We start from the raw sequence: 27,598 nt of genomic DNA, 5'->3' as shown, positions 1-27,598 counted from the left end.
CCTCTGAACAAGCATACGTAACATTCTATTCCGTAAAAACATGCAGAATGGAAGAGAAAATTTAATGAAAATGACAATGGACAATTTGTCAAGCAATACTTGTGTATCCACTGTACAAGTATTGTTCAGAAAATTGTCTAGGACTATTTTCATGGCACGAATGGGAGAGGAAAGAAGAGTTTACAAGATTCTTTTGGGGAAACCTGATGGTAAGAGACCTGTAGCAAGACCACGACGAAGATGGAGGGATAACGTTGAGATGGACCTGAAGGAAATCGGTAAGGATGGAAAAGATTGGATTGATTTTGCACAGGATAGGGACAAATGGGAGGCTTGTGTTGCTGCAGCTATAAACCTTCGGGTTTAAGAGGGCTAGAGTTAGTTTTCAATTCATTAATTTTTCTCTCACATCCGACGTGTTTCTAAGGAATGGATTTTAACGTATGCTGATGTAGAGATTGCCAGTAACTTGTCTAGCGTTTTGTTACATTTCGTGAAGCTCTAAATTCAATGCGTAAAACAAAGAGTATAAATAAGGTGATAGACAATTTGCTTGGTAATACTTATGCATCCCACTGAAACATACAAAGCGAAAATCTGCCTGATTATTTATATATAAATCGTACAATTTGCGTATCGCAATTGCAATTTTAGTGGTAGCAAAAGGGATTGTGTGCAGCGTGGTTGCATACATTCTGGATAAAGTATATACGGCGCTTTTGTGTCATTTCTGGCTGATCGTGAGGATGAGTGATGATTGGCTGAAATTGGTGAAGGGACATTCACAAAGAACACTCATTCCAGGCCGGTTGTCGAGATGAGAAGTTGAGTGTACGGCTCCACACTGCACATGCACCACTCCAAATGCATCAAATTTGAAATTGTCATGACAAATCTTCTAATTTGGAACATTTTAGTGCATCACACAGAACAGCGCCTGACAAAAGTGACCTCTGATGCATTTCTATATGTATTTATATGCATATTTATCCACTTGGATATGCTACTGGAGTCAACATGTTTGCATCAATTGACACGAAACGTTGTTACCAGTTGGGCAGAGGCCCACGTTCAGTCTCGTCTCCAGAGCGCCCTTTACACCGATATAAATAAATTGTAATTTAACGACGGCAATCCTCCATAAATACTGACTAGTGAGTACATTCAAAAGGTTTCAGGAATCGCATTATTATTGGAAGGAATGAGATATCACAACACTGCTTCGTTGAGTGGCGGAGTGCGATTATTTTCTTAACATCTCCGGCTGTTCTGCACTGGGAAGTTGAGAGCGAGTGACAACTCAAAAAGCCTAAATCACCTAATCCTAGCGAGGCGCTGACGTCATCTCCTCTCAGCACAAATCATGTTGCTGTTCCTCATGTTCTGCTTTAGTACTAGGCTCGCTAACTAAACTGGCGGAGTAAGCTGGAGAATTTACTACAATAATCTGACCCCGCCTGATAACATTGCTGCGCCTTTAATAAAGTCAATTTTATGCTCAGAAACTAATCGTAACCCGTGACCCCTTAGGTACCTCGTGGCTTGGCACGGCATAAACAGTTTCTAGTATATACGAGGGTTATTCAAATGAAAACCTTAAAAGTGCAATAAAAATTGTAGGACAGGTTGTATACAGCTGAAATTTACATGAGGTATCAACTGTTATTTACATAACCACCTCAAAGCTCCAACACTAATCAAGTGAGTCTCAAGACGCCATATTTGTCACTTTAAAGATGGCGCCTCCTCTACACACTTGCACCAGTGATGAGGGATAGTTTCTTACCCTTTGTCAGCCTAAAACTTACAGAAATGCAATATCATTCTGCATCCTTACCGCACCAACAAGTTCACTAATGGAGGAGAAAGTTCGACAAAAGCCTCACTTCGCAGGCAGATGGGCGGAAAGGCCTTCGCAGAGACCTGAATCAGGGAACAGCTATGAGTAAGAGAATGGGGGAAAGCGAAATATGTTGTGGGAAAAAATGAAAGAGTCGCGCTGGCATGGTTCAGATTAGGGGGATGGAAACAACTAAGAAAGAGAAACGAAGCAGGGGAAACGATATGTTCTTTGTGCGATGGGGAGGAGACGGACGAGCATATCCTACTGAACTGCCCTTCTATTGTACACGTGACCTAAGGGACAAATGGATGAAAAACTTAACAGGGAGGGAGGTGATAGAAGTGCTGGACGACAGAATAAAGATAAAGGAAGCGGGACAGCAAGTGGGGAAATACCTGGGAGAAGTAAGAGAACGGCGGGGGAAAGCTCTTAGAGAAGGCAGCGAAATGAGTGATCATGCTCCAGCCGAGCCATCTTTATAGAGTAGGTGTGTGTGAAGTAAAATTTATGCGTTTTTGATGAGAGTGCAGGAAAAGAGAAGTGGGGAGAGGAAGAAGGAAGAAAGACTGGAAGAAGAACTGTTGGGGGAGGGGAAGAATGTGTATATAGGGGACAAAGTAAGAGACAGCTTAAAAGAAAACTGAATGTAACAAAATATTGTAGAAAAAAAATCAAAACTATGTAGTGCGTACAGCCTATGGTTCGCACAAAAAGAAAATAAATAAATAAATTAAAAAAAAAAAAACAGGTTCATAAGTAACTGCACGAAGATCCCAAAGACTTATTCTTTTTAAGATATGCAAGCACTAACTCAAAGTTGAATATAAATCTACTAGATCAGCAATAGGTCTGTGCTAAAATATAGAAATCTACTAGATAAGAAACAAAAACGAATTAAAGTTTTCTTTTGAATCACCCTCGTATATCCGGGGACAATCAATGAACTCCGTCTGCAAAGGAGGAAATTATTGTAAAAAAACGTTCTATCTACAACACATATGTAAACGTTCTTGATGTTCACCCTTCCCTTCAGAAAATTTTCTGAGGGTCGTTGGAACTACAAAAAAAAAATGTTTGCCCTTTAGTGCCCTTAACTTCTCAAACACACAACGTACGCTCTACTCCCCCCCCCACCCAATCCCCAGCCTTTTTGGAAGAATTAGTAACTAAAACAGCAGGGGGAAGAGAAGGGGGCTGTTTTCGGAACCTCGCGCAGAGTCACGTAATTGTTTCGGAAGATCCAGCCTTTCTATGCAAAGCTCCGTTAAGCTCTTAAGCATGCGATTTAAATCAAGCCCCCGAAATCCCCTTTCGAAAGACGGATTGTTTCCTCCCCCCACAGGAATATATCCTCGTCAGCAGAACGGGAGGCAAGGTGCCACGTTACATCGATTAACGCAGGACTGCTCGAAGACAAGCTACTGGAAGCGACCGATAAAAAAGCTGGGTGGTCAACAACTTTTCCCAACAGTCCCAGCAAGTTTCCCCGCATCAAAAATAGTGCAACCCTAACTTTGAGCGCTCGTTACATGCAAATTGGGAGAGACCGGATTATCTGCATTACGATGCCTCTTCCCTTGAGATATATTTAAATGCTTTTAACTGCCAGCTTATTCCTTGTAGAACATTCTATAATTTATTTGATAGCTGAAGTCGAGGTAATTTTTTTCCGCCAGAATACTATACCACGTGACCGTACTTTGCAGCTTGTGACGGCCGCCATGCTAATCTGCGGTTTGAGATCAATAGAGATCTCACGATGCTATGTGCGAAGTGAAAAAGCGACATTTTAGGGGTATATAATCCTAGTTAGCAACACTTACAGTCCATAATTTTATCGGCAGATGATGTCAACATGAAAAATCGTTATTATACGCTGAAATTTATAGTAACTGCACACGTTAGCTTCGTTCTGAAAAGTCAGCGTATAGTAGGCTACAAACGTGCTACTTTTTTTAATTAATAATAAAGTATTTAGGCTATGTTATCGGTAATTTTCATATAGCATTATTTCAGTTTTGTTTTCTTCGTTTTTCAAACGGGCTTTTCGATATTTAATCAGGCCAAGATTTACTGGGAAGTAGGGGGCCTATGTGTGTAAGAGGGCCACCAATGGGAGGGAAACTGTTTTCCATAGGGCCACTTGAAAAAAAACCGAGATAATTGAAATGTGGTAAACACGTGAAAATATATAACCATCTGACATAATATGTGTAAAATTGATTGATTGATTTGCTTTATTTGGCTTCGCCTTATGTGCCACTTTTCGCTAATTTGCGAAGATGGGGATGAATGGACACTCACAAACATCCATGCCCAGGACAGGATTCGAACCCGAGACCCCTGGCGTCGTAGCGCGATGTGCTAACCACTCCGCCACGGGGCCCGGCCTGTTGTAAAAGTTATAACTGAAATTGTATATGGTGGGGGGGGGGCGGGGTCTGACCATTCTGTAAGGGTTGAATTTCCATGTCACGCCTCGCCACTGAACCCTTGGTAAACATCTGCAACTAGTCACTGTTGTGTTTGATCCCTCTTTTTCCCCATCCCTCCATAGCATCGCATAAAATTTACCAAACGTGAAAGAGGACCCCAACAATGATTTGACATGCCCTAACAATTCGACTCACCGTCGCCTTGACACAGCAGAAACACAACCAAGAGTTTCGTTCAACTGTTGCACCAAGAGTATAGGGTAAGCCATGTCACTCTGTGACTTCAGGGCTGATGCGAGCCAGACACACACACTTCAGCTCCTTTTTTTGGAAGGTGGCATTCATTTTTCTCCCATGCGGTTGTAAAAAGCGTATCAAGTTACGAAGGCAATTATTAATTTTCGGAAATACAAAAGATAATGAGAATGAACTCCACTGGGTAATAACTATCTTTTGTAAAAAGTCCAAATTAAATGGGTAATAGTTTAGGTTAGAACTGGCATATGTTATTACAAGAACATTAGCTCTCTGGAGAGATGAATTCCACTGCAGTCTTATTTTCGTCAAGCCACAGCAATGCTTTAGTTCTGAACTGCCACTTACAAAAATACAACGATTCTGGTAAACAATTTCTACCAGCTTCTCAAAATTTTGGAGTTCAGCACCAGAAAATATTCAAAAGATGAATATTCCATTTCTCGACAATCAAAAGGAAACTTGGATTAGTTGGAAATGATATTTTTTTTATAATTCAGTAAGTACAACTGTAATCATTAACATAATTGTTAAACAGCATTGATATAACCCACTGCAATTTTGCATTGTTCTTATACGTTATGAAGGAGCAGGGTCCCTTCATCTGTTTCATCTGGTCATAATTCATCATCGTCGCTCGCGATTAGTCTAAAAGGGGAAAAGCGACGTAAAATAAAAATAAAAACACACGGTCAGTATTTCTTATGAAAAACTTTGCATCAATATCGTATCACATCATCATATTGACTTATGAAGGGTATAGGAAACTGTGTGTTTCGTTCACATCAAACACTGCTTTACAGATATGATTTCTCATTGTTTCCGTTTGACCTATGTTCATAGTGGCAACGGTTCTTCATTAGTATGCAACGTTAACTGGAACATTAACAATTGTCTAGCGCTTCTACTCCTTGGGGTCTGTACCTAATCTAACACCACGTTTCGAGAGTGTCTTCTGCCGAGTGGTTAGCACATCGCGCTACGACACCAGGGGTCCGGGTTCGATTCCCGGCCTGGGCATGGAAGTTTGTGAGTGCCCATTCATGAATTTAATCATATCATCACTCATCCCCATCTTCGCAAATTAGCGAAAAGTGGCACAAAAAGCGAAGTAAAATAAAGCATACCAATCAATCAATCAATCAAAGCACTTCTCCTCTCGTGGTTTGCCTGTGGTGATCAAACCTACGATTGATTCATTGATTTGCTTTGTTTTACTTCGCTTTTCAGCCACTTTGGCTAGTCGCAAAGATGAGGATGAGTTGTGATATGATGAAATTTCATGAAGGGACACTCTCAAACGAAGAGCGTAGGCCTATACAACAAGAGACCTCAATCGGGCTCGAGAAGTATCGTACGTAAATGCCTGGTAGTTCGGCATTTACCCAACAGATGTCTTTCTTAGACAAAAGAAGCTTGCCGAGCAGGGCCTCAGAGACGGGCATCAATCTGCAATGCTAAAGAGGCTGGTCCTATGTTTTGGGGAAATGCACCTATCGAATGAGCTAGTTCGAAAAAAATATCCTGTAAATTTATTTATTTCAGAGCAAGAATCACGTAAATTTGTGCGTTCGTGTAAAATACTAAACTCAATTACATGTTAGTGAAGAAGTATTTGTGTTAACAAGTGCGAAGTACGAGAATTTGTGAACCCAGCTGATTGGTAATGTTGTATGTCGAACGTGGAACTGCTAATACTCCTTTATTTAAGACGAAAGAAAAATTGCGATTTGTATATATATACGCCAATCACAATCACATTTAAAAAGTTTGAGCCAATAAAAAACAGCCTCCCGTCCCGCGTACTGCTGGAAGTAGTTTGGCACTTGACCGAAGGTGGCAGGACTGCGCATGTGATACGCTTCGATGTATGGGGTTTTCGAAAATTGAGGTATCTTGCATCAAACCTACGACAGACATGCGATTTTACTACAAAACCAACTAATCCACACCGTATAAACTACTCACAACCTAACTGCAATGCATAACTACGCATCAAGCTAAGTACGTAAAGCTTGAAAGGTGCGTTCATTCTTCAAGTGCGTAACCATCTGTGGGAGCAACCAAAGCTGCAAAAGGCGTAAAATGCGGTGGAAGGCCGTTCTTCCTAATTGGAGAAGATTAACCGCGATGAACTTCCAAGAACTTTCGCTGGAAGAAAAGGAGACGCCGGCCTCGCAACTGGCCAAGCCGTGAGCACCGCCTCGCTTCCCACACTCGGAGGGAGTTAAGCGCGTAATCACCGTCATCAACATACTCCAGTGTATTCTGCACGGAGCTTTCTCCGTAATCGCTGGGCCTCCATGGGAAAACGCCGATACGCAAGCCCGCACGAACACTATACGGACGGCACAATTTGCGTGTGTGTGTGCCATTCGTACCATGCTCTCTTCAAACCCGGCTTCGCTCGCAAAATAACTCTTCGAGTCTCAATCGCTTTTAGCAAACAGATCTTGTCCTCCACTTAGCGCTGGAAAATCTATTTACTTTAATATGAAAATGTAAGGTTGAATTCTTCAAAAATGTTAATACATTGCTGACTTGTTTTATTTTGCTTTGCTTTTCTGCAAATCTTGGCTAATCGAGAATGAGGATGTAATGTTACAAGGAAATGGATAATCACAAACACACATGGAAATGACACAACACAATTTCCATATATTTGCGGAACTGAAGAAATGTTTGCCAGAACTATAGAGAGCTAACGATATCGTTAGGTTAAGGGTGGGCAACGAAAATTGGCTGGGTCAACTAAACCGAGTTCGTTTTTTTTTCGTCTATATAATCATATTTGAACATTATTTACAGTATTATTTAATGGGAATTAGTGTTAACTTTATATGATCGTAAATGAACAAAGAGCCTGATTGCGTTCACGCAGGTAACCCGCTCTACGAGTTATTGATAACTGTGAGAGACTTGCATTTGAAAATGGCGATACACATGTAAACGCACGGCCATGAAAACAGGCGGCTGGGCTGAATTGCGCTGGTGCCACATATGGGAAAAGCAAAACGAGAGCGGGACAAAAGTCGCTGCTTCCCGCGCACTGTGTGGCAACGTCAACCGGGCTGCGTTGCCTAGTTCGAGCGTCAGACCGACCTCTCTCCGGAGAACTTTTGTGTCATCCCTTGCATTTCGAGCAAATACTGTCAAATGGATTACAAAGATCAACTGTACAACGAGATCTTTCATTCCCTTAAAACACACGGGGTTGTGCTCCGACGTGGCAAGAGCGTGAACTTCCACCCGCCTAATGTCATGGCCGTGCGTTCAGTAATTAATTTTTAGCCGAGTTACTTTCTGAACTACTATAACGTAAGATTCGAAAGGCTGATTTGGGAATACAAAAGATAGCAACTCTGGTTTTAAACCATGCCTGACATTAAGAAATTTATCGAACACGCGCCAAGCGGCTGCTAGGTCCAAACGGGAACCCCCAAAACAGCGCTTCCTACGGACACCCGACACGTGCTGCTGACATTATGAACTTCCAACCCCCTTTCCGTTTGCTCGTAAGCCCCCCCGGAGGGCGGAGAAAATAATCCGGAGGCCCCGGGGTGGTTTAAAATGTGGGAGGAAGAGCTCGCGCGAGGGAGAAATTTTTTGATGGCCCTCCTCACCTCGGAGGAGCCACTTTAGCCGGATTTATGGCCGGAGCCAGCTTGCAACTGAGCCACCGAGGCATTAGGGCGCAGGTAAAACCGAGCACCTTTATGTCCCCAAGGCCTGCGACCCTTTTAACCGCGGCCTCCTTCCCTTCCGGCCCTCCGAGGCGAAAAATCCACGAAGAAAGACTCGTTCTCGCCAGGCTATATGTTGTTGCAAATTTACACAACAATTATCTACTTCATGCACAATAAATAACGGAGGCTTTCCCCAGAAGGATATCGATCGGGTGGTGTAATATACAAGAATCCAAAGACAAATTTCTTCTTTAAGGTCTTCAGTTGCGTTGGTTGTTCACATTGTATATTGTACAATACATTGTTTACCGAAAATATGTTTTCTGGATGATTAATTAAAAATTCAGCCAGGTACACGCGCGGATTAACTGGAAGGGCACTATTTATTTATTGTTTACATGACGAAGTTATGGCAGTGTAGCCTTTTCTTAACCAGGTTAACGAATACAAGCACAGATAAAGATATATAAGCAGATGTTCATCTAAGGCAGGAAAACCGGTGCACGGACCTCCCACTGGAAACGGCCCCTCGCAAGAAGTTTCGGAATAATACGTTGAGAGGCGCTGAGAGGCACCACTCGAAATCTTGATTCCACTTCTGTCACAAAAAGACAAGAGATGGCACTGCTAAATTTCAACAGCTGTCAAGCCTGACTACCGGAACCATTGCCCTGAAGCAATCTTTATCTGTGATACAACGTTATAGACACCCCCCCCCACACACACACACACACACGTGTATGTATATACAGTCACCGCCAATAAAAATGGGGCACCTAGATCCTGAAATAGTAAAGCTACCTTGAAAGGTGTTTTGTGTGTTGCCTAACTCTACGATGATAAGTGGATTTTAGTAGCAAATTTTCAATTGCAAATTTTACCACCGCCGTATAGTTAGCCAACACACATAGCGTCCTGCAGGAAAGCGAGTATTTCAAGATCTGTGTGTCCCATTTTTATTGTCTGTGTCTTTACACAGACTCCCCCCACACACATACATACCGTATCCCGCCGAAGGCGTGACTCGAACCCCGGACACCTGGCGTCGTAACTCAATAGGTTAATCACGTCGCCAAAAGGGTCCGGCCGAGATGCTGGAGGTAGCTTCTTAAAAGCAAACTACACCAGCAACCTTCAGTGAATCTGAAATATCCACTGAAACAAATCTACCGGAAATCGTATGGGAAATAAAGCGAACACATCTTTATGCTAAAAACACCGTTGGCGGCAGGAAGCAGCTCGGCAACGGTTCTAAGGATCAAAAGTTCGAATTCCACATAAATAGTTCGAGCGAACATTTCTCCCCGCAGTTGTTCTCAGAAATTTATAGCGTAGCCACAGAGTCGTTGACTCCGAATTCTCTGATTTGCAATTGATACGTAAAGATATACCGCGGAATTACGCTACGTAAAGAAGTTTATTTTCAGGACTGCGTCTTGTCTACAGAGTCAACGAGATCTTCAACTACAGGACATCAGAGGTAAACGAACATTCCTTTATCCCCTTTCTTACATTTACACAACCCTGCCAGAACATTCAATCGAAGTGTTAAAATCTAATGGTTAAGTGTTCTTATTTTACAGGGGCAATCAATCCCTTTTGCTTATTTGGGTATAGTGTATATTTAATTAGTTTGGAATACTAGATATATTTATGTAAAAGGTGTAACAAAAGAATTATAAAACCTTGTCGATAACATAGTGGTAGCATTGTCGCTTTGTAATCAAGGGGTCCCGGATCATATAGGCGATGGAGGTTCTTTGTGAATGTCCCTTCATCGATATCATCATATCATCACTCATCCTCATCGTCGTGATTAGCCAAAAGAGGAAGAAAAGCGACGCTAAATAACAAAAATCAAACAACTCGAGACGAGACAGAAAAACTGTCAAGTCTCTTACTCTGTTTCGTATGACCTGATAAGTACATAAAGTCATCAGCATTAATTTCAATAATCAAACCAATCCATTAATTAATTGACGCGTAACTATACGTTGTTCAACAAGGAAATAAAAATGTTGGTGAATTGAGTTGGCGTATTAAGTCCACTTTATGCACAGTAAGGCTAATCGGAACTGGAGCTACAGTTTAAAGTGGAATCCGAACCACTATGGGCCTCCTCCGGGTATCGAACCCGGGACCTTTTGATTACAAGGCGACGACGCTACTACCATTTGCGCCATCGGGGAGATGAAATGTTGGTCAGATAAATATGAAAATCGAGATATAGGTAGTCTGGCTCCCAAAGCAGGCACAGCCGTACATGAAGTTAAATCTCAGCGACAAGGATTAACTTTTCACCAATTTTAATGCTGGCTCGAGCAGATTTCAACATGTTGATATAACTTAAGAATGCATGGATACGATTATCGCATAAGAGTACTCTTTCAAATTTTCTACTTACCTACACTAAAAATGTAAAACGTGTGCATTTTATGTGTCTTTTTTTTTACTTTCGTTTCATATTTCTCCATTTCTATCTTTGAACGTGACGTATTACTTTCCCTTCGGTGATCAAAAGAAACTTGTTGAGTTTTCCTGTCCATGCATCCCGATGAACCTCGACTCCCATTAATTTCAGCTAAAACCTCTCTTTGAAGAAATTTGAACGAACTTATGCAAAGCTGAATTCATGAAAGTGTTCAGAAAGTTCGAGCTCTTGAAAGTGCACACGTCTCTTCCTTTTAACTCAGTGTACCGTGGCTGAATGGCAACAGTGACATAATGAAAAGTAGTATTACACAAAATTAAAATTATGAAAGAAAAATGATTTTCATTTCGGACGTCTTTCTGTCTTGAAGTAGAGGTTTGGAGGTTTAGTTTGGACTGTTACTTTGTTTCTTTGATTAGGTAGCCTACGGACTCTGAGAGAGCCTACTGCAGGCCTGGTCAACCAGCAGTATATGTGGAAAAGCGTTCTCCTATACACGTGCGTATTCAGGAAGACCACTCTAGGACCATGATAAAATTCAATTATAATTCCCGGCGAACTTTCCAAAAATTCAAGGGTACAAGCAGATGTTTTTTTACATTTCAACCCTCGCTTCTCACCCCCCACACACAAATAAACAGTAAAACCTCGTTAATCCGGACTAATGGGGAGGGGGTTAACGAAAGTCCGGATTAACTGAAATAACTTAAAAGAACAGTAGAAAGTGCATTAAAACTCAGTTTATAGCAACAAAACACGTTTATTATGGTGTATTTAAAGGGCATAGGCCGAAATACACTATACAGTACAGTAAAATGTAAAGCAATACGGCAATGCAGTACGTACATAAGCGATACCCATATTATGATGATGTGCCCGACGGACCTGGCTCTGCATCACTCGAAACTCTTGCTGTGGAAGTTGTTGACTTCTAGCCACATTTAAAACCTTGCATTCTGCTCCCCCCTTCGGATTAAGCGAAGTCCGGCTTATCGGGATCCGGATTAACGAGGTATTACTGTATTAACAATATGAAGGGTCTGTGTGATTCCAATGTATCCAAAACTTTTAATTTAATTCAATTAAACCGTATATGCATTTAAAATATTTCATTTGAGAAGTCATTTAACACACTCAGACTCGAAGTATTAGGCACATCCAGAAAGTAAGTTTCCCACTCGCCCACAGGTGGTAGGCCATGCGCATTGAAACCGGTTTTGCGCATGCGTGAGAGGCACATGCCCTGGCTAGTGAATGTCCTAGAAGACACCTCCCGAAGGTCCTCAGTAGCGTCGCGGCAGCGATGAAACATAGCGGCTCTCATTCCATCTCCAGCCGCGTGCGAGGTTCGTTCGGTGATCAAGTTCTTGTACGCACAAAACATAGAAATTCATCGCCAGCTGTGCCAGGTGTATGGGCCAGACGTCATGAGCAAGCAGATGGTGCGTCGTTGGTGCAGGACATTTCCTGAAGGCCGGCAAAATGTGCATGACGACGAGCGCAGTGGCCGGCCATCGGCCGTTATGGAAAAGCGGGAGATCCGATCAATTCGGAGCAACTAACGTTCTCGTTTATTTAAAGGCACCAGGACATAAACGCATTCCTTCGAATGTATGCGGGTTGAGGCGGGAGTACTTCAGGGGTCCCCCCACTTTAAAAAAATATAAAAAGATCTTGCTTTCTTTTACTTAAATGCTTGCCTTCCTTCCCCCCCCTAGAATTGATTTCCGTCTAAATTGGGGGGAGTCAATGTCCCCTTGCCACCCGCTGGTTGCGCCACTGTCCACAGATACGCTAACCACGGGGTATGGAATCCGGGACATTTTGATCACAATACAATGGCGTTACCGCTACCCCATCGCGGTGGCTCTTGACCCTGTCTGAGCGTGTATCGTATCAGAGCGCCAGAATTTGATAAGTGATAGGGCTGTGGTCTTTTGCCGAAACATATGGCCGGGGGTGGGGAGAAGTGGCGTCTGCGTCCTTTTAGGTATATACAGTGCCTTTCACGGTCGAGGTAGCCGTGGAGCGGCGGCTTGTGCGCCGAGAAGTAAGAGCGCAGATGCCGGCATTTAGACCCACAGCTGTACGCTGACCTTGGCACTGGACACGTCAGTCCTTCAGTATCCAGATACATTGTGTCCAGTTTGGACGGGTTTGTGAAGTGTTCATGTGTTAAAAAGTGTTTAAGATGGTTTGTTTTAGTTTACATATTACTGGTGCTTTTCTGCAGTCGAATAACGCCACGCTTTCGGTACAATTTAAAGCAACGAATTTTTATGTACGACACTTACGTCATTACGAATTCTTGAAGGGAAGTTAGAATGCGTTTTGCAGCAGAATTCCCAAATGTTCCTGTTTCACACAGAGACAGTGTTCGGATACGTGAGAACAAATTTAGGGAATCAGGGTCTGTTCTTGATAAGAAGCGAAAGGTGAAACGGCGCTTTGTGTAAGAAACATTCATTTTCATGACGTCACCAACCCGGACTGGTCAGAAATACACAGATAGTTAGGAAGAAAGACGTATTTGCTGCTGTCGTTGGTTCACAGAAAGTATGTTGTTCGAGGAGGTAATCGTATCTCTTTAAATTAATTATGTAACTTATTGTAGCTTAATCGTGGAAGAAATTAAAAACTGGCTTTATGTGGGCATCAATTTTTTCTCGTGGTTGAACAAAAGCAAGGTAATAATCGGTTCCAACATTCATTCCTTTATTTTGGACCTAACAGCTTTTATGCCGTATTCTGTAGGTACATATAAAATATACACAATAGGGCTTTAGTTATACGAAGCAACAATATATATGAATCCCATGCAACTTGTAAGATCTAACAATGCTGCTCGGTCAACAATTACCAAAGGTTTCTGTGGATAAAATCACAAATTTGACAGAGAAAACGGAAAGAGCGGTTAGGCAGGAAAAAAGTTAAATCAGAAAGAAAATGAAGGACAAGTCACAAGAAGTCACAAAGCGAGCAACTTCCAAGGCTCCTGCATTGCCCAGTGTTGAGGAAGAAGATGAGTTCGGTATCTACATTTCTTGTGAAGAATCTTCAGACTATGACGAATCCTCAAGCTAAGGCAACTACACTGATGATTCCATGTCGTCAGCGAGTGAGTCAGAACTTTCCGAATGTAGCTGTGCCACAGACTCAGACTGCCCACCTGTTCCAGCACGCGAGGCCAAGAAACGCCGAATCAAAGCAAGCAATGTCGTCGAGCAAGGCCCGAATGCAAAGATGTCCGAAATCGTCATCTCCACCGTGAAGTCCATGCAGAAGGCGAAGAAAGGTGTTTCGTTCAAGGCTGTAACAACTTCGATCGTTCAGACTCACTACAAGAACAAAGTAACGACTGAACTCCGTAGCCATATGAGGGAAGCTGTGAGAGCCGCCTTGGAGAACAACCAGTTGGTGCAAACCAGCGGAAAGGGCTGCAATGGCTCCTTCAAATTGGCACCAAAGGGAAAGTAAACGATCTGTCTGTTCACTGTCATAAGATCAGTGCCAAATCTTCAGAGTTGAATAATTTGTCATAATAAGTAATTTCATTTATTTATTTATTTTTTGACGAATATATACCACATACGCACAAAATAATTAGACTAATTGTTCAAAACTTGATATTCTTCCGATCAATGTATGTTCTCATATCTGTATATTGTGAATCATTCATTGTAATTCTTGATTTGTTTGCATCTTTGGTAATATTGTTCAAATATATATAAAACCATAACTTGTTGAGCACATTGATATAAATAAAATGTATTTACAGTAATAAGTATCTCATTGAATAGATCCATGTCAATAGAGCAAAATGCATGCACAGGCACGTATTCTGGGTTGTAACGGTTAATGGGCTTTCAATGGTGTCGTTACAACCGTGACTGTACGTGCAATATAGAATTAACATATTTCACGAACCAAAGACCATAGAACGAAAAAGATAGTTTAATTCTCGCTTAGCCTATAACTATGCATCAGAGCATCATGTGCGTATCTATTTCCAGCTAGAGCATAGGTCGCTTCCTCTGATTGGCTACTCATGTTTACCGCTACTCAGTGCATCCAATGACATTTAATTTGGAATTCTATAACTCGATCAACCTGTCTGGCCGAGGGAGACAATACACAAATTAAAGTAATTTGTCGACATCTTAGAGAAATTTAAGTATTATTTAAATATTCAAATATTTGGAGATCTTGCAAATGCAAGTTTAACGTGACATAAGTTATTTCAATTTTCCAGTGTGTCTATTAAAAGTAATAATTTCACTACATCTTAAAGTTTTCCTGAACTAGAAATTTTCATTTAAAAAAAAATCTATCCACTCTTAGGAATCTCTCAGAATTTTTTTGAAATCCAAATGTAGCTCCATGGCTCTGAGAGTTCGACGACCTCTGTCCTAACCCTTTACCAAATTTCTGTGAAATCCCAAACGAGATCGATCGACACAGGCACAGAATATCGAAAGACAGCGCGCAAAATCCGCCCAGAGACCCTCCGTCGTGCGAAATTACCATCCGCAAAATTGGCGCGGCAGGAGCCGGTGGTACTCACGTGGGATTCCGCGTGTCAGGGATGTCTCTGTTGCTGGCCATCTTGTCGCTTTCCGCTTGATTGAATTTGTTGCGGCGGTAGGGGTCCTCGCCCGAGAGCAGGCGGCCCCTCTCGATGTACGCCCGTTCGTCGAAGTAGTTCCACGTGAGCCTCGTGTCCATCGCCTGGGTGTCGCTCTGGTTCTCCTCCTTCGCTCCATCGTCCTTCAGTCGAAGGGCCTTGTTTGCCTCCGGGTTCTGGAAGAAACAACACGGAACAAGATCTCAATATTGTTATAGAATTCTCCTCACACAATTTACAATATTACAAGTAGTACACCATAAACGAGGAAAAATTGGAATATTCTCATAAAATTTTGTCCAATTTTTATTTTTTCTAAATATTACTAAAAGCAGGGTGGATAAAAATCAAGATTTATGAAATTATGTACATTATTATATAAATTATTTCTTTGAAGCGATTTAAATCAGTGACTTTTTAAAAAAACAACTGATTTCATGATTTAAATCAATTTACCTTGAAACTGATATTTTTTTCTTACCAAATGTACAGTAGCTATATCCATGGACGTCCGCAGGATTTTTTCCAGGGAGGGGAAAGGAAAGTATTTTTCATGGGGAGGGAGGCAAACAAGGCACATTTTCCCCAATAATAGTGTTCTTCCCTCAAAAAACATTCCTTAAATTTGAATTTATCATATTCATGCAATAATTAACACATATTATCGTGGCTGAAATTAAATTAAATGTGAAAAATATATATATATTGGTTGACTTTCATTTTCCAAAGAGGGCCATGGCCCCCTCCTTGACCCTCCCCTTCCGGACGCCCATGGATCTTGCTTAACTGGCAATTTTGCACTCGTCTCAGAGTAACATTGGCACCTCACATAAAAAAAAGCAGGCAGACAAAATTGTCATAACCTATAGTTATGTAAGAACCAAATTATTTAGTCTTCTTTAAAAAAAACGCACTATTTGTTGTTTGCTTGTCTTAAGTTCACTTTGAGATCAGGTAGGCTGATCGAAGCTGCAGCTATAGCTTAAAATGGGATCCGACACATTATGCAATGTGCTTCCACTGCAGATCGAACACGGGATCCTTTGATTCATAAGCACCGCTTTGTATAGTGTGGACCTCGTCGCGACCTTGTAACCAACAGGTTTTCGATTAAACCACACTGATTCGGATACCACATTAAACTGTAAGTATCGCGTTCCAAACCACGACGCTCCGAAACGCCGTAGGCAACATTTCGGATAGGGTACGTCCATGTAGCGCGCCGCGCCGAACCTCCCTGTGTTCGAAATCATAGCATTTGCCTTTTGTTGAATGCCGAAAACACACGAAGACATTCGGAATGACACGAAAGTGCATTCGATGGCGTAGCGAACGAAAAAAAATTCTTCTCTCGAAACTTCCGGACTTCTGGTATGGAAATTCCACAAGCAAGTTTAGGTGGGGCGTACTGTAATGCGACTTACACCGTTTCATTTCTCAAGAATCCGACATGTGGACCAGCGGTTCTCCAACTTTCTTCTCATTGTACCCTTTAGTCGTTAACTAAACGTCTAATATACCCCCACCATAGGTTTAGTGCGTTTTGGCGATTTTTTTTCGCTGCCTGATTTTTGATATGTTGGAGCAAAATGGCATTCGGTCTGTATGTAGAAAGATTATAAACAAATAAACATTAAAATCCTAAGTTTACTATTTTATTGGCTTTTCCTACGTTTGCAATCTTTACGATTACTTAAAAAAATGAAACATTGAAACACATGTATGCTAAGAAGTATATTAAAAACTTTTTTTGTCATGTATTTTTCCAGAGTTATTGAAAAAAAGTAAATAACAAAAATTAGTTTGTAAACAAAACAAGCACAATTTTGGAGATTTTATTGTAAATCGTCAGTTTCTAGTGAGAAGGATGTGGCTGCATAGTCTGACACAGTTTCTTGATGTCTGTTCTTGAAACTTTCAAGCTGAGATTCGGCAAAAATGTTGTCGTATGGGTATTCTCGACATTTCTCTTCCGAGCTGATCGCGTACCACCTTCAAGTCGTTCATGTGCCCCTGGGGTTACGCGTACCACAGTTTCAGAACCAATGATACGTTTTATATAAACCAGTGGTTTCCAACTTCAAAAGGTCCGAGGGCCAAAATTATATCCAGCAGTTGATTGGCAGGCCGCAATTATTTTTTTTGGGGGGGGGGGGATTAAAAATTACAAAAGTTGTAAGTACTGAGCTGAAAATGTACTTTCGCATGACCTAAATTTCTTAAATGAGGCAATAAAAACAATGGAATCACAAATCAAAATTGTATAATTACAATTTATTTCACAAAAACCCAATACTTATGGATGAATTGAAATAAATTAAAAACACACCAATACAAATAAGAATCCTTCGTAGTAAGTGTTCAATGTGAAAATTGAAGCCGATCTGCTTCTTTTATCAAAATTGGAATGCCCACTTCAATTTCTGTTATTTGAAAGGTGAAGCAGTGAAGAATCTGCCAGTCGGCTTCTGTAGCGGTTCTTGATGAACTTCATTGAAGAAAAAACACTTTCACACGTGTATGTGCTGCCGAACATCGATGTAATTCTTTGCCCAAAACTACGAAGGTTTGGAAAGCGTTCCTTTGAAAAACTCTGGCCCCTTTTCTTGCCTAGTTTGAAGGAACACATCGCCTTGCAAATACACAATTCAAGTTGGAGAGAAGCTTCTTGTTCTTCGATGTTAACGCCAAGAGGATTGCTGAATTGCTGGATGGTGCTCATTTCATATGGCTCATTTCGATTATTGCACAAACTTTAACGATCAGTCACAGTACAATCAGAGTTGGAACACTGGAAATATCTTCGTACTTCGTGCGTAGTAAAACAGACCTCTATAGTGCAGCGAAGAGGTGGGAAGTGGGAGAGTTCATTCCGCATAGCGAAGGGGTGGAATTCATGGTATGAAGAGAACGTTACGTCACTTTAGATTCTTCTGATGATCATTATTGACTGCAAAATCAATTCTACCTGTGATATTGTCTTCCTTCACAGACCTTCCGTTGCTTCAGTAAAAATAGAACGTATTTTAATAAACATACATAAAATTAATGTATTTAGCAAACTGGCTTTGCGGGCCGCAAGAAAAGGCATCGCGGGCCGCCAGTTGGAAACCCCTGATATAAACCATTGACTAGCCTCTTACATTAAAATTCTTTCAGATATTTGATATGAAATCAATAGATCGGAAACAAACAAAGGTCAAAAATGGTATTTACGCAGATGTGTAATGTCAACCTTGACAATTCCAGCCTCCTCCAAAACAAATTCCTGCGTACGTCAGTGCGTGGAGGGGGAATAGGAGCGGGTGTGTGACCAACTGCCGATTCTAAAGCAACATTTTTATTATTTAATAAGCGAACACGTATAAATGCGCTAAAATGCGAACAATAATTTCTTCATATAACGTCCTTCAAATAGGCGATTTATTTTAGGCGACTGTGAAAGTGTGGAAAGAACATAGGAGAATTACAATACACGACGGTTTGAATGGGAGAAGAACATGGTACGGGCAAGGGGAAGGAATAGAAAAAAAAGCATAAAGATAAGCGGAAGGTTGGTGAATACATGCCAAAGCTAATAAATAATGGGAGAATCTTAAAAAAAAATTGATCCATGCATCAAAGTTTCAATTATTAATATTCAAATCAGCACAAATCTCCAAGGGATATCCATAGGATATCCACAAATGTACAGATCAGATCAATGGACAGAAAACGTCCCGTCCCGTCCTGGATATCCATGAGATCTCCAGTGCTTGATATTCATGGAATATGCGGTGTATGTTCACGTGTTATTAAAAAATTGACATGCATGATTCGATATACGTGGAAAGGTTCATTCACAGTGTCCAGTCATTCACCATATGTCGGTACGCAAAATGCAGTATCAAATAACTCTCCTCGCTCCCAAACCATTTTGGACTTAGGACGTTAAAGTGCTTAAACGTCTTAGAGATGAATGAGCTCAAATTCTTATCAGGATATGCGTGTGAATGTATAACATCTTTAAATATGTAGATGTGTGTGCATGTGTTTGTGTGCGTACGTTCGTGTGTGTGTGTGTGTGTGTCTGTGCGAGATAGAGAAGTACTTGTTAGAGACGCATGAGATCTTTGATATGCGTAAATCTAGTTTAGAAATGTTCCTTTCGTATCCAAAATATGTGTGAAAAATATCAGGATAATGTCCAGATTAGGTCAAGTCTAGTCCAGAATATATTCATATGCACAATCAAAGAAAAACAACCAGATAACGTCCTGTTCACGTGAACAAAGTCGCACTGATGTCCGGAAAATATCCAAAAGTAGAATGTCCAAAATAAGTCCAAATATAATCCATGGAATGTCCAGAAAATGTACAAATATGATCCATAGAATGTCCAAAAATGATCAACAGAATCTCCAAAATGTATCCAAGAATGATCCACAGAATATCTAAAACGTATCCAAAATTGTGTCACAGAATGTACAAAACATGTGTGTGTCTAAAAAAATGTCTAAACAATATCATTTCTGGATATCCCATGGATGTCATCTGGACGGACATATGGATATTCAGGGGGTAACAAATGGATGTCTTCTGGAAATTCCTGGATATCCTATGGGTATGCAGAACTTCGACACGAATATCCAGTAGATATCCATAAGATGTTTTCTGGATATGTGTGTGGGATTATGGTGTAGCATTCGTAATGTATTGTAAACGTCTTATTAGAAAATACTATCCCTTTCCAAAAATCAAACAGCTAACTCAATTTTTGAACAAAGCTCTATTTGCAAATTTTCTTACAGTAACAACAAAGATATTTCTCGCCTTATTGCCCGGGTACGTTCTTCCGCATAAGGTGTCAAATGCAGTGCCGCATCCACAAGTTGCAAAAACCCGCAGTGCGAGGTGAGTGGGGCGGAGACAAGTGAGCCTTTAGGGAGCTCTCAGCCATTGACATGGTAGAGGGTTCCTATATGCATATGTAAGAAACAAACTTAGTTACTCAAGGGTACAGGAACGAATACAATATATACAGGTAGAAGAAAAGTTAAATTCCCTGTGCACATAGCACTGTGCCATGAAGGCACATTTAGGGAATGTAGGGGTAGTGCCCCACATATTGTCGATGTCGACCATCTTGGAGGTCATGTGGTCAGCACCAACCTGCAGCCGCCTTTACATCCCCCTCCGATACAATTTGATTTGAGGCTGGGTGAGCCTTAGAACCTCTTTATGCGGGAACAAAGCCGAGAAAATTCCGACCTTAGATCGCGCACCCTAGATTTCCCGCGTGGCAGTCGCACTAGAATCAAATCAGGCTAGAATTTCACGAGAAAAACAGGGGTGAAGATTTATTCGACCTATCTTTAATCAGGAAAACGTTATGACTGCATGATTGTAACAAATGTATCATTTTCCAGGTGTGAGGTAACAGTACTATATACTCGTATATCACATAACCCCTTTCCCATTTAAAAATTTTGAGTTGGATGTGTGTGTGTGTGTGGGAGTAGGTAGAGGGGGTATTTGGTAATATTTTGCCGGGGGGGGGGGGGCTTGTAGATCCGGCAGGTCAAATGACAATACTAGAGTTTCTATCAAGGTATTTGATATCAAAGTTGGGGATAGACGACCTCTGGCTTGACTTGTAGTTTATGGGACATGTAAGGCCCCTGCTTTACGAAATATCTGCAGTGACCTTACTGCGGTATTTCGCTCAAAGATCCTAGCCATTGCACCCAAGACGACGTCGTGTCATAAAGAGATTCTTGTTTACAGTCAACCGTTGTCAAATATTTACCAGCAAGGCAGGAGATTCCTTCCAGTAGACCCAAGACTTGGGCTGTGCACAAATTCCACAGTTCGCCAGCACGCAATGTCTCAACACCAGTCTCAAAACTAATGAATAAACAATATATTTCTCTCAGCTTGCATGATTCCTTTCTAAAAATAGCACGCATGATTTGAGTGCTAGTAGGTGTGTTGCTGTGATGTTTTCCTGAAGTTATGGTAGTAGAGGGTTGGAAAGCTCTGAGTTTCCCTAACAGCACGTCGCAGATAGATTTTTTTCTTCTCGGATGGAATGAAAATTCTGTAACTCTGCACTGTACAGCTATCACAAAACGATCATAGTAATTAGTAGAGACCGGATTTTATAGGGGAAAAATCCTCTGAAAAGAAATAAACGGAAAGTTATTGCCAGAAAAAGAGGGGGAAAAGAACTATATTTTTTTGCCCTCCACTAAAAATACTATACTTTAAATGAAAGCGCAATATATACCATTCACATATAAAAGGGATACATTAAATTTTGTATTAATGTATCCCTTTTTTATATGAATGGTATTGTGCTTTCATTTAAAATAGTATTTTTAGTGGAGTGCAAAAATAAACTATAGTCCTTTCTCATTTCCATTTTTTGAAAGTAAAGTACAGCGAATAATCTTGTCATCCGTTTCAATGAAATCTTCCTTGCAACAGCTTACCGCATTCCATAGCTTGCTGCCACTTGTACCTGGTTTCGCCATTTCACTGACGCTCAATAATGTCGTCTCTGTCACAAAGTAAAGTTAAAACTATTCTAAAAACTTCACAATAAAAGTCTAAATCTTTAACGGTGTATACCAAACAAACAAATTAAAAAAATCCTACAAAGAGTTATTTGAAAATAAAAGACCTGCCAAACGAAGTGTCACCTTGTTTATCATTTAGAATTTGTAAGTATCCCCGGGAATCCGCGGTAGTGTAGGATAACGCTAAGGGTTTGTAATCAAATGGCCCAGGGTTCGATGCATGGTGGTTTCATATCGATCGTTGGTTCGGGTGCCACTTTAAACAGTAGGACCAGTACAGATTGGCCTATCTGAGCATAAAGCAGACTTAAAACACACTTCTGAAAAAAGTAACAGGCGACTGTGTCTAATTTCCTTTTCCTTCTCTTCAGCACGACAACGATACTTTTAATATTCACGCCTCAGAAAAGTACATGTAATATTCTCAAAATTTTAAAAATTCCGTGTCCGTTTGAGAAGCATGAACTGCTTCGTGTTTCAATTATGAAAGAACAGAGTTAACTTTCATGTTAGGGAGCCAAAGAAAATAACACGCACAGCAGGCAAGGGCGTGCGAGGTGGAACGCTGCAACTATATTCTTCCTAAACCACTTGCTTTGATGTTAGGCAACTTTACCTGCAGAGGGACGTTGAAGAGTTCCATACCCGCTACGGATAGGAAGAGGACTTTTCCACCAGTCTCAAAAAAAAAAAAAAAAAAAAAAAAAAAAAAAAAAAAAAAAAAAAAAAAGCAAGCGTGGATTACTTTGAAAGGTAAGCAAACGGAATAACAAGCCGAAACGATATATGTAAAAGATAGATAAGTCCTGTTTTCTCTCGATAACCCAGAGATTTTAATACGTTCTCGTCACTCAAATTCCATGGTTCGAATTCCGGCCTGGTCTTGGATGTTCTGTGTGAGTGTCCCTTCGTCAGCTTCATCTAATCATCACACATCTTCATTGTCGCGATTAGCAAAAAATGTCGCAAAAGCGATGCTAAACAATAAAAATACTACATATGCATATCTATGATCAATATGATGATAAATATAAAACGGCTAAATATTTTTTAAAAAACTTAGCACGATGCTGATATACTTTTTTTTAGTTTTCTTTGGAGAAAAATAACAAAAAATAAAACATATACGATCATGGTCACGAGATTCGTTGGAAATTTAGGCACTATTTTTCGACTAATGCATAAGATTTAGATGCCAAAGTTGATAATTTAGTCGCCTAACTTCCATTCACGATACAAAAAAAACGGTCGTATATCGAAATTTGTGCATGACGGAAACGTACATTTCGACTATTTTTAGGGACAAATATGGAGGAAACTAAGCGACGCTTAGCCCTTTTTTGTACCGTATTAATTTACACAGATAATCACCATGAAGTTAGTGAAGTATAAATTTGATTAGCGAAAACTGAAAATATATGTAAAATAGTCCATAGTATATTGTACTATTATGACAATTTTCTACCATATTATAAGGATCGGAATTCTATAGTCGCCAAACTAGATAGATCCAGTGAGGTCACAAACTAAAAATTTGAGTTGCGACTTCCAACCGCTAAGTTCGAACAATGGTCACAAATTCAATTTATTTTTAAAACTAAAGAAGGAAGTACCAACAAGTTGCATCAGTATTGCACACTTTAGAATATAAGGAGATCTAAATTTTGTCGCCAATACGAAATATCACTTCACCAGAGGAAGAGGAAGTAGAGACTGAATGTAGGACTGGATAATACTTTTTGGTGTGATCTGAATGCCTTAAAAACTAGAGAACATTGTTTTTGTTATTGATTTGTTTTACTTTACTTCTCTTTTTGTGCCACTTTTGGCTAATTTGCGAAGATGGGGATGAGTGATGATATGATGAATAGACACTCACAGACATCCATGCCCAGGCCGGGAATCGAACCCGGACCCGTGGCGTAAAACCAGAGAATATTCTCATCACATCATGATATGCAGTAGGTGGATGGATACTGAAAATGAAACATAATTTTCTGACGCACCCTCGTATTTTCCTCATTCACGATTATCAAAGCTTTTTCTACATTTTAGTATATTTTTCCACATTCCTGGGTATCTATTTTAATCAATGAATACCAGGTTCGATTCCCGAAGGAGGAAACACTTTAAACTGTAGCTCCAGTCCCAATTAACCTATTTGAGCATACACACAGAAAACTAAATGCATCACATCGATTGATTTCCAAGAAAACAAATAAAATAATACTCCCATGCGCGCTATGCATTTCTCTTTGGCAATGTTGCCAAACCTGATGCGCATAAAAAAGCTAAATTTCAACTTATATGGAGTTAAAACTGAAGGAGCTCGATTTACGAAGGCTGAATAAAGTGCTTTCTAGGGTAATTTTAGGTGTCAGAGGTGTGGGGATGCTGCTGTTACCGCGAACTTTAAACTGATGACAATTTATTCTTAGTTTTCACCGACTAGATCCGGCGGCATCGCCCATATCAATAATCCGTGATGGTCATATGAAATCCAAAATTAAGTTTTCCCGGATAACAATATTAGGCTATCTTCACGTCATCCACGGCACTATAAAAAAGTAGCTGGGAGGTAAGAGGGGGTGGGGCGACGCAGCCAATATAACAATATCACGTCACATGCAAAATGTATACTCATGGCAAAAGTTAGTCTATGTGGGCTGGAGCCAGTGATAGCATCGTAGTGGAGCACGGGGGCGGGCGCCCCAGTTCACAGCCAAACGAGTGCACGAAATAGCCTGATCTGGCTTCAAAAGAGCCAAGTTGGCAACAGTGCAGCGGACGGAAGAGTGGGGAAGGACCTCGCGGAAACTGTTCCTCATACTCTTACTTTCATAACCTTTATACGCCGCTCAAATTTGTTCGGTGACACGCTGTAGGACTGTAGATTGTTTACGCTATTTATTTCGAAACTCGATATGGGGTGTAAGGAGTGGTCCGTTGCGTCGATACCCAAATTCCAAACTTCCATTCACGTAGTAAACCCTGGACTGTATTTTGCAGACTAGCGAGGCTCTGGCGTCTGGACCCACAGCCAGTATAATCCTCTGTGGGACTCGTGTTGTGTCGTCCGCATATATTTGTGATAGTCCCTTCATTCATCTCAAAACTATTCATCCTCATCTTCGCCATTAGCAAAAACTGGGAGCCAATCAATCAATCAATCTAGACTCGATGCGAACTGCACTTTGAGAGCGAGGCGAGAACTAGATATGCATTCAGATCTCGAGACGAGAACGAGCCAGGCATTTATACACTGTGAAAGTTAGGACGGTATATGTGCTGCTAATAGAGTGGAACCGAGACTGAGGCTTCTCTATCAAGTACGAGACAGGTGTTCGTGGATTGGGACGTGACCAAGAAACAAACATTTACATCTTGACACAAGACCGAGAATAAAGGGGGTGTGGGGTAAGGGCCCCACGCTTTCTTGGTCACAGTCGAAGGTGGATCAGGTAGGAAAAATCCCGGTTCTTCCCCGACGAGAATGGAACCCATGTGTCTAGCATGGTTGTCAGACGCCCTGACGACTTTTTTTTTCTTTCACAAAAAGGAATACCCCTACGCGGTAGTATCCCCCATTTTTTCAATGTTGTCTCAATGTTCACATTCATCAATTTTCTCTATAATCTTTGTATTCTCATTGGGACAAATACAAACATCTATGTCCGAACAGGTATTCGAACCCGCGACCCCTGGCATTGTAGCACACTGTGCTAACTAGGCCGACTAACGACTGAGCTACCGCGGCTCTAAAAGTGGCATAAACGGGAAGTAAATACGAAAAATCGATCAAGTCTCGTTTCGTCCTGATACCATCCCTAATGTCGACAAACGTTCAGAGCATACGTCTTTGCTGACTTGAACGAGAAAGCAAAGTAGTACGTCTGAGACGATTCTTATGGTCGCTGCACACGGTAGTAACCGAGAGCACGCTTCCTGACTCCGGTAGTCAGTCGCCGCTCCGGCGGGGGACATAACCGAGGTAATGGGTAAGAAATTAGGGAACGGCCCCCGCTGTTATGCAAGGGAGGCAAATTTATTCAAGACAATGACTCCGGATTTCATGCTCCAGAAGCGAATTTAATGCGATGCGGGTGGGGGGGGGGGGTCAGGGTCGGGCGAGAGGACAACGCCGCAATGGGCAACGCCCTCTAACGGTGCTGATTAAGTTGCCTGCATCTGGATGTAAATATTTGGTCTCCTCCAGTGACACTCTGGGCAGGGTCTGCACCTGCTCGCGTTTATTCTCTTAATTACACGGACATCTTTGGCATATTCGTTTTCCGAGGAAAGGAACGAAGTGAAATACTTCCCATTCCAGTTCACTTCTTCCTAAAATGGACTTGGTTTTGTCCTAGAAGATAGGAATGCATTCTAGTTTCGCTGGCTGCATAACAATAGAAACAGACAACACAATTTAATAATTTGAATGAGTTCTGGTTGAAAATCAGGTGCCTGCAGTCTCGTATCACTCCTTACTTTCGTTTTGAAGCCAGTGGGCGGAGCTTAAGTTTGTCTGCGTAAGATGGCCGCATCTACTTCAACCAATGACTTAACAGACAGAAGAACATCGCATCGGCTGCTGCAAGCTCAAGAAGGAGCATGGAAGTAGGCTCCAACTACAAACGCAAACTCGAGGTTTACTTTACACTTAAATACTACAAAACAAACTATAACTAGCTTTATTTGCTTATGGAATATTTTTCCTTCAGGTTTTCTGTCGCTTCCGTTAGTACAGCCGTGTGTTGAGCAGGCACCATTGCTTCCTAAATCTTATTCAAAAGTACACGAAATTAAATGCTTTCTTACGGCGTCTTCGAATCTTTTGGTCTTTCTTCTCCGGTTCTGTCACGTGACCCGACTTCAGGAAAATCGCGCTAGGCTAATTCTTCCCCTTCATACCTCCAATTTGAAAATGCTTATAAATGTAAGTTTCAGTACCCACATTCACTGCTACAAGGTATGCATATATGCTGTACATTTCAACACTGACAAGTGAAAATCCTATCCCCCCTTCTTTTACAGTTATTAGCACCTAAATTTGTGCTTGCGTTTGAGAATCCTCCTGGTGCCTTCCTGAACTAAGGATGCAAAACATATATGGGAGTCACAAGCAGATATTCAGTCTTCAATATTAAGGATTGAATTAAGGACCGTGTGAGAAACTGGCTTAAGCTTACCTACACATCTTTCCTATCTCCATGACTATTGTATTGGGTTTTAGTTTTGTTTAAGTTCATGCTATGCACAGATAGGCTAATCGGGACTGGATCTAAAGTTTAAAGTGGAACCCGAACAACTGCACACAGAACCCAAAGCATGTCAATTGATACATGTACGTATGTTGACTCCAATAACACACTAACGTGCATAAACTTCAAATGATGCACTTTTTGGTGTCTCAAAATACACACAGAAATGCATAAAAGGGTACTTACAGCTGATGTTCTGTGTGATGCATTAAAAATGCATCAATTGGGAAGATCAGACAAGATCATTTAAAAGATAACAAAATTTCACTTTTATCAATTGACACAGCTATAGCTAGTATGTATCTTTGAAATGATCTCGTCTGATCTTCCCCATTGATGCATTTTTAGTGCATCACATGGAAGGCCAGCTGATAAAAGTGCCCTTTTATGCATTTCTGTGTGTATTTTGAAACACCAAAAAGTGCATCATTTGCAGCTTATGCACGTTAATGTGTTATTGGAGTCAACATATTCCTATATATGTATTAATTGACACGCTTTGG

At 41.0% G+C, this 27,598-nt stretch overlaps 1 protein-coding gene across 1 annotated transcript in view; it reads right to left on the bottom strand.

The window, feature by feature from the left end:
• Pgant2 (polypeptide N-acetylgalactosaminyltransferase 2) overlaps window positions 1-27,598 on the bottom strand; it is a 521,273-nt gene that overhangs the window by 204,933 nt on the left and 288,742 nt on the right. The window contains exon 2 of the mRNA XM_083125241.1: window positions 15,215-15,450. Within this exon, the coding sequence (XP_082981367.1) occupies window positions 15,215-15,450 (236 nt within the window). The remainder of the gene's footprint in view (window positions 1-15,214; window positions 15,451-27,598) is intronic.

The sequence above is a fragment of the Lepisma saccharinum genome, chromosome 7 (assembly GCF_977018435.1).
Source record: "Lepisma saccharinum chromosome 7, izLepSacc3.1, whole genome shotgun sequence".
NCBI lineage: Eukaryota > Metazoa > Arthropoda > Insecta > Zygentoma > Lepismatidae > Lepisma > Lepisma saccharinum.
Note: the sequence above shows the minus strand (reverse complement) of the source record. Positions and strands in the feature narration are given on the sequence as shown.